This window comes from Glycine max, chromosome 8 (assembly GCF_000004515.6).
Source record: "Glycine max cultivar Williams 82 chromosome 8, Glycine_max_v4.0, whole genome shotgun sequence".
Lineage (NCBI taxonomy): Eukaryota > Viridiplantae > Streptophyta > Magnoliopsida > Fabales > Fabaceae > Glycine > Glycine max.
The window spans coordinates 36792364-36801308 of record NC_038244.2 but is presented as its reverse complement, the minus strand read 5'-3'; the positions used below and the strand labels follow the sequence as shown (position 1 = coordinate 36801308).

The 8945-nt window shown below is 34.9% G+C and overlaps 1 protein-coding gene across 1 annotated transcript; it reads right to left on the bottom strand.

Moving 5' to 3' along the window:
• Positions 1 to 1635: 1635 nt before the first annotated feature.
• LOC100805305 (kinesin-like protein KIN-12F) lies at positions 1636 to 4296 on the bottom strand. Its single transcript, XM_041017774.1, has 7 exons — positions 4148 to 4296; positions 3955 to 4029; positions 3774 to 3861; positions 3637 to 3695; positions 3479 to 3542; positions 3287 to 3387; positions 1636 to 3223 (listed from the first exon to the last, which is right to left on the bottom strand). The coding sequence occupies exons 1-7, from the start codon at positions 4294 to 4296 to the stop codon at positions 1636 to 1638; spliced, it is 2124 nt and encodes a 707-aa protein (XP_040873708.1).
• Between the last annotated feature and the right edge of the window lie 4649 nt (positions 4297 to 8945).

Sequence of the window (8945 nt, the reverse complement as noted above, 5' to 3'; positions counted from 1 at the left end):
TTTGAAGCAGCCAATACAGCAGCTCCTATTCCAGATCCATCTTTAGTATGCTCTATCACCACATTGTTTGACTTTTCTGTTCCTAGCAGCTCTATGACTGAATCTTGCAAATAAGCCCTGTATTGAGGATAATTTTCATATATTCCCCCATCGATGGCAACAACACTTCTCTTCCCATTCCCAAAGACGAGACCTCTCTGATCCTCTTCCATTTTTTGTACAATCCCCACTATTCCTGCACCAGCTAAGCTCCCACCTCGCTTTACAATTGTCTCACAAACCTCTAAAACTGTTTTTCTTTCACTTAAATTGGATTCAACCTGAAGAGAAACGACCCAATGGAAACAAAACACAAAATGAAAATTAATTATAGGGTGGGTATTATATGCATTTTTTTAGCAGATATAATAAAACACATTGCTCTTGTTTGACAATAATATGATCATAACTCTGCATCATCTTAAAAATCTGGTCCACAAGGAGTATGCTTCTAAATAAAATATATTTTGAGTAATTATTTTAAAAATTACTGTTGAAAGAGTGAGTTTTATATTTGCAATATCAAATAACAAAATGGTGCTTATTTATATAATAGTTCTCTTGGGAAATTACCATCTTTTGGCCAAGAAAGAAAATTACCATCTTGGTTAAAGGGAGACCATTTGAGAAAGCTCCCCACTCAGTGCTCTACTATTTTCTAAATTCAAGTCTAGCTTTGAATATAGTTGTATCTTATAACATTTTTGAATATTTTTTTGCATTTTGAATATTTTTGAATTTTCTTAATTTTAAAAATAAAAAACTATTAAACTTGAAAATTGCAAAAGAACCAAAAGTACAATTAAACCTTAAAATATCAATCATTAGTTGTGGTCTTATGAAATAAAATAGCACCAACTTGCACACAGTTATGGGAAATTTTTGGATGTATGAAGTATTCACATGGCAAATTCAGTTAATCCTTCTCTGAATGTCAGCCCACAGTATTGTCCTCAATAGTGTTATAACAGAATAGTAAATGGCATTTGTATTATTGAGAAGATGACGGGTAATAGGGTTTTACTAAAAAAAAAACCTTACATATAGTATACATCCTTAATAAATATTCGATTTTTATGTTTGTTTTGTAATAAATATTTGTTTTGTGTTAAGTTCTTAATAAAAATAATTTTTTTTGTTCTTAACACTTATTTGTAGTTCCTCATTACTTAATAAATTTTGTATTTGTTCTCTAATAATTATTTTTTATTAGTTATTAGTCAGAACTAAAACAAAATTCGCTAATTAAAATATCAAAGATCAAGAATAAAAGTGTTGTTTTATTATGGACTCAACGCAAAATAAAATTTTATTAGAAAATAAATAAAAAATTCAAATATGCAAATGCGAAGAGGATATTATTAGAAAATAAATAAAAAATTCAAAAATATGAGGTTCAGGATAAAAATATTATAAGCTTCCTATCTATAGCCTATTCATTAATTGCATTTTCAACTTATAGTTTTGAGGGACAGTTTGCCTACCTGTGCATTTAATGTCATAAACAATTAAACATGCCAATGCGAAGAGGATATTATTCTGAACCTGTACCTTTCTGGCGTTTCCATAAGCAAGATTACACATTCCTTTTCTGATCTACATATGCAAACTATTAACCTCTCTCAATGGGGATCGTCCATCAATATTTTCTTCAGTTTTTTTAGTTGTGGGAGGAAAAAGAAGATCATTTGCACTATCTCTAGCAGACTCATGTGGCTTGTCACAAACTACTGAACCCATTGCTATTTCATTTTCATCTTCAGAAGTATTCAACACATTCCCCAACATCTCCATCAATTGCATATCCCCACTAGACAATTCTCCAATTCTACCAAAGATGACTTCAAAATGTACCAGCATATCTTCCCTTTCTGTCGATAAGTTCATGATGTCTTGCAGTAAATTTCCGTTCTCAAACTTGAGCTTTGTTATCATGAATTCCATGGCCTGCTGTTTATCCATCAATTTTTCATTTTCAAACTTCAAGGCTTCCAGTGACGCTTGAAGCTGCTCTGCTTCTTGTTTTAAATGGAAGATTGATTCTTCTGATTTCACTATTCTCGTGTTCTTTTCTTCAATTTCTAGCTTTGCCAGGTATTGTGCATTTTTCAACGCGTCCCTAAGCACACTGACCTCAATCCACTTTTCCACTTGTTTTGAGAAAGAAAAACACCGCGCACCTAACAAATCTTGCTCTGATGCTATAGCTAGCCACTGAAAGTGCTCAATAGTTCGATCTTTCACATCTTTAATCTTCAAAAGAATTTCTTTCTCCTGCTTGAGGGCTTTCTCTGCATCCAGCTGGGCATGAATTGCATCTTCTAATTCTTTTTCCTTGGATTCTTGCTTCAAGCAGCTGATGGCTATATCTTTATGAAGATCCTTTATGCAGCATTCCCTCTCCTCTACTATTTGAATAAGACCCTCTTTCTCTTGCTTACATCTTTCTGCTTCCTTCATTTTCTCTGCATTGCACCTTTCCAATAAACCAATCTGCAGTAGAAGATCTTCGGTTTTTCTTTCCTGATCCTTCACAATACAGACAAGGTTTTCATTGGCCTGCTTAAGGGCTTGCTCATTCTTAATATGTGATAGAAGGGAAGCTTTCATCTTTTTACTTGTTCCCTGAATTTCTTCATAGGATACTTTAAGGGTTTCAGCAGTAGACTTCCAATCCTGTACTTCACAATTTAATCGACATATTTCATCATTTTTACTGGCTATTTCATGTTCCAGCACTTCTAGAGCCTCAAATGCCGCACTTCTTTCATATTGTAGGGTGTATTCCATCTGCAGCAGTTGCTCTTCCAAGATTAGTTGACCCTCAGATGATTCCTCGAGGTTTTTCTTTTGTTGTTTAAGCTCTTCCTCCAACAGAGAGTGTTGTTGTGCAGCTTGTGCCATAGTTTTTAGAGACTTGTCTTTCACTCTCAATTGCTCTGCAGAAATTAGAACCATGTCTTCATTCTCTTTGATATCAAATGCTTTATCAGGGTCTGCCCTGCCCCTGAATGATTTGGAGTAAGCCTCAGCAAGTTCAGATTTAAAGATCAAGAGTCCCAAGTGATTCTCTTCAATGGCATAATAACAATTTTCCAATTCCATCTGAAGCTCCCTTATTTCTTGTTCTTTGTTGGTCAGTGTAGACTTATAAGTAACAATATATGATGTTAAATTAGCACCTCTAGAGCCTCAAAACTTGCCCTTGGCCCAAAAATTTATCATTTTAGTTAAATTAGCAACTCACATAAAACTTATACTACAAAAAATAACTGATACCACCTTCAAAAGTCGAATTTGATGTTGTAAAGCAATTACATCCCCAGTAGAATCTTCGTTCACCACAGCCTACAAGAACAATATATGGAATGTATAGTGATAGGTTGATGAGATTCATTCCTGTGAAAGAAATTCAGACTGATCATAGAATGACACTCACATTATTTTGAATAAGTTTTGCTCTCTGAGCAAATTTAAGTGTATTCAATGTTTCAGCAGCGCAGCTGCAAAAGTGAAACGGGTAAAGCTCCATCAAGCTTCTATGGTAACCTGAAAAGTTTCGATAAAGGAAATATAGTTCCAGATAAATAAACAAACCAGATAGAAGGGCTGACATTGGCAATGATCATTGTTTTCGAGTTTCCGCCAAGAGAGTCCTGCATTTTATGCCAAATAGTGATGAACAAAAGAACCCTGAAACTAAAGAGTCAAACTAAACCAGCATATAAATCAACCTGAAGAAGAAAAGTTAGTCTAGAGTCTCTGTAAGGGATATGCCTCTGCTTCCCATTTGCCACATCCACTAGTATCATAATAACATGACTGCAAGAATGATTAGAGAATACTAGTTACTCAATGAGAAAGCAGAAATAAGACAATTCAAAATCTTAATGTATTAAGCTAAAATGTAAATACCCCAAGGTAGATAATGATTTATTGATGTTAGCTGCTTCTTTTAATCGCTCCCCCTCAGCACCAGAAGTCTTCTGTCTGTTAGATATATGATAATGATAATGATAACTTGGTTCATAGGATACTTTAAGGGTTTCAACAGTAGACTTCCAATCCTGTACTTCACAATTTAATCGACATATTTCATCATTTTTACTGGCTATTTCCTGTTTCACCATTATTGATCTGAGCTTCCCTGAGTTCTTTAAGTAAATCTCCCAATTCCTTATTATCTTGTTCAAGTTGAACAATTTTACGTTCCAGTTCTCTCACCACCATCTCTTTCTCTCTTATTGAGTTTCTCATCTGTGCTATTTCTTCATTTCTCAGAATTGTCAATAGTTGTATCTCTGACTTCTTTCCTACTTTACTGAGAACTTTAAAAAGTGGAGTGGTTAAAAGGTTCAATGTTTTGTTTATCTTACAATAACTTCGTTTACCTTTCTCCAGACAGTAAAGTTGTTTGCATATAAATAACCTCTACATAAGAACATGCACAATTCCACTGCCAGATGCAGCAAAAGTATCACTACCACATCTTATCATTCATTTTTTTGGATTTCCATTTCAGTGTGTATTTGATTTAAGTATTTCTCGTGTTCGTGTTGAAGGTAATTTTATTAAGAGGAAGTTTTGGCGTTGAATGTGGTAAACGCCAAAACAAACATAGCTTCAGGCTGTCATTAAATCATGTTCAACCCCAAAGATCTCTCACAAAAATCGCTTGTTCAATGTGCTTTGGAACGCATGATTTGTGTAAAACAAACACACTCGCAAGCACAAAATGTCTGTTTGCACACCTCAATGCACAAAATAGAGAAGTAATAACACTAGTAGATTTTATTTTTTTTAAAAAAAGTAGGTTATGTTCAGTTGAACTCTAACCCAAAGACTCTATTAGTCATTTTCCAAATGGATATATAAATACCCATCACCATTAATCATTAACAAATAAAGTAGAAGGGAGCCCAAATGGACGAAACAAGGAATTTAAAGAGAGGGCCCAGAGACAAGCTTGCCTAACAACCTCATTGACTCAGATCTTTATAGCTGTACCCAGCACACTTGTTTGAGCACCGTGAGAAGTAAATTCTCATGCTGAGAACAGTCAAAACATTTAAGCTGGAACATCTAGAAAATTATAAGCATTTAAGCATGGCCAGGCTATAGATTCCCAATTTAGGGATGTCACCTAACATGAGTGAACTGAAATTACAGTAGTGTGCTGCTTATAGAATTTTGAAGCTGTTAAAGGAGGAAGCATAGCTTGGCCAGAATTTTTCCTCTACCTTAATTATAGGATTGTATTTATGTGGTTTCTCAGATCCCCATTTCAGATTCTTCTTAGGTTCAAGGACAACTTTTATTTTAACCGGTGTTATGAATATAAAGTATCTCCTAATTTTACCAATGATTAATTTCTATCAAATAATTGATCCATCACTTTTAATAGAATTTCAAAGACACCTTTCTAGAAACAAAAAATTAAAAAAATATAATACAGAATGTGGAAGTCATTGTCTCATTGATATTGCAATTTTAAAACTCCCCTGGATCATGCCATCGTCAGCTAAAAGTCTTTCTATTAAATCTACTCCAAAAAATAAACTTTTTAACGATGGAAATATCATTTCTTAATACAATTTTGTGATGCAAACACCAATTTAACGCTGCTAGGGAAGATTCTTGATATTGACATACTTTATAGGGCAAAAATCAACTCCTCAAGCCTCTATTTTCAGCCCCAAAAAAAATGCTATTTTCTAATTTCTCTTTTCTTTAGTCAACTAGGCCTCTACCCTTTAGAATCAACCCACTATTTCCCTTGATCTAAAAGCTAGCCAGCTAGGCAGCCAAAAATGGAGCAATCATAAATAATGGAAAACAAACGAACAAAAGATATAATAATTTTCAAAGACAATAACAACACAAACGAGCCTCATGTCACTCATGAATGCCCTTACGTACAGGGAATTTAATTACTTGACTTCTGTACATAATTGGCATTGTTATACACCTACAAAATAGGGCCTTGGTTAATGGATGTTGTACTGATTGAAGTAATATTTTTGTGTAATTCAAGCTCTAATTCAATGTAAATAAATTAGTGGGCACATAGCAACTCTGGAATGGTATTATTATCATGTGAAAGAAGCTTGTTGCCCTCAACGTGTTAAAGAATACATGAGTATGCTTTTCCCTGTTCTGGTCAAGTTAAGATGTTAGCCAAAACTTAATTTGTTTCCATTTGACAAAATATTTAAATTATCCTTATTTCACTTAAAATAAACCTCTTTACTGGTTGTACTATTTTATAAACCTCAAACATGATGCATTGTTATTTGAGTATGATTGATCCAGCTGTCGTTGTCATTGGCACTGAGCATCTTTCGAGGTTTGTCTCTATTTATAAAAAGTTGTATGATTGTAACATGTCGTTGTTCAAATATCGGTATTGTTTCATGTTACTAGTTAGTTGCATTATGAGTGAACCTTAGTTGCCCGTTCGAGATTCGATACATCGATTAATACGGATAGTTTGAATTAATCGATGTATTGATTCTTGAATTGTCCTTTTGGACAGTTTGGGATGACATATTTTTATAGTTGAATCATACGTAGAGGTAAATTATCTTTTGAATGATTTGAAGAAATTTTGGTATATTGCATTTGACATTGTTCTTCGGGTGCATATTTGATCGCAGTGATTGTTCACACATTCACCGCTTTCATCTTGTGTACTTGAAGACCAATGCGAAATGCTGCCGAAATTTCATCAAATCACTCGAAAGAGATTTTACTTGTACGTTTGATTCAACTATAAAAAATGTCTTCCTGAATGGGATAGGGCCACACCTTCAATGCAAAAAAGTGAGTTTTGCATGCATCACAGATAACTTATTGATTGTCATGAATAGCAAAGACGAAACATGGATCGAAGTTGGATGAAAGCAAAATGCATCAGTGATGAGTATGAGAACGAGGTGGAACAATTTCTACAGTTTACGCAACTTAATGTTGAAAGTTTGAGGGACAATTATTTTTGCCCATGTGTTAAATGTCTTAATGGTAAACGACAGTCAGTTGATGAAATCCGATCACATCTGATATGTTATGGCATCATTCCGAATTACACAAAATGGATATGGCATGGGGAATCGGCCGACATTCCAACTGTTTCTCAGTCTCAAGCGGTTCACGAAGACAGCGGAGAGCGTATAGAGGAAATGATCTGTGATCTTGGACAAGAGACTTTTGAGCAAGCGCATGCACCTCTGTATGATACAATAGAACGTGATGAGATTGTTGCAAGAGCATAATAGAACTTTCATGAACTGGTTTAAAGAAACAATTATGAGTGATGACAATGCTTCCAAAACATTAAGATTGTTGGCTATTGGTCCAAATCTAAATGTCCCTACTTGGAAGGGGTGTGACATAAACAATTATTCGTTCTATACAAAGTCACAAGATGATAAAAGTAGTGTGCAAAATAGTGGGGTGATTGTGGAGGCTCATTCTGAGCACTTTTCAAGAGCATCTGATAACAACCCAATTGAAGCCTCAATGCCTTATTTCAGAGTTATTGAAGAAATCTGGGAGCTTGATTATAATCAATTTAGAGTGCCAGTATTTAAATGTAAATGGGTTAATGGAAATACCAGTGTTCATAGAGATGAAATGGGATTCACTTTAGTAGACCTTAACAAGGTAGGTTACAAGGAGGAACCATTCATTATGGCAGAACAAGCTAGACAAGTGTTTTACATCCAAGATCCAAATAATCGTACATTATCAATGGTTCTACAAGGAAGGCCAATAGGTGTTAGGGAACAAATTCATGATGCATCCCTTGACATTTGTGAGACTGCTCGTTTTTGCACAAAAATGCCTTCAATATGTGAACAAGCAGAGGTGGATGACGTACATGCGATTCGTCATGATCATGCTGAAGGTTTATGGGAGAACATTGCTCCTTAACCGCCTTGTATCAATGTAATGCTACAATATTATTTTATTTGTTATTGAGTTATATGTAACGTTCGTATTTATTTTGTGTTGCGTACATGCTATTTTTAATCCTACCAAATTAATCTAAATTTGTTTCATTTGGACAACGTCATGGTGACACCGCCAAGGTCCCCTCCGTAGTCAGATGGTAATACGGAGCCACAACCTAAGAAGACACGACAAAGCACACGTCTTAGAAGGCTGACTTTAAGAAGTTTAGATCAGCCTAGACCAATAGTTAATGTGGATCCTGCAACTGGAAGAGCATCAGGCCCAGAGAAGCAAAAGTTCCATAGTTTTTTAGGGGTTGTAGCTCGGGAAAAGATCCCCATTGTCCACAGCAATTGAAAAAATGTGCCAGAAACTCTTAAGGACATGGTATGGGGGGACATTTTGGTAAGTCACGTTAACAGTTTGATGTATTGAAACATTGAGTTTATTTTCAAAAAAATGTTTACATGCACTAAAATTGACATGATGAATATGTAATGCAGGCTAAATTTGATATCCCAGAAGCTGAAAAGGCCAAGAAAAAAGTAATGTCCATGGTGGCCACTAGATGGAGGCAATTTAAGTCTTCACTAACCACTAAATTTGTCTATGCTGACACACAAGCCGGACAGGAAGAAAATCCTTCAGTAAAATATGGTATGGATAAACAAACTTGGGACGAATTTGTTGCAAGTCGCAAGACCCCGGATTGGCAGGTAACATGTTTGTTCAATTTAGTTTAAATTTCTTTAGAAATGTACATTTTTAACAATTAAATAAATGCAAATAATATATTGTCAATGACAGGAAATTCGGAAAAAGGCAAAGGAGAGTCAAAAATACAATGACTGCCCCCACGTACTGTCTCGTGGGGGTTATGACTTGCTTGAGAAAAAATTGTTAGATGAGAAAACAAAGCAAAGACAACAGTAGGCACTTTTGACTGAGAATCC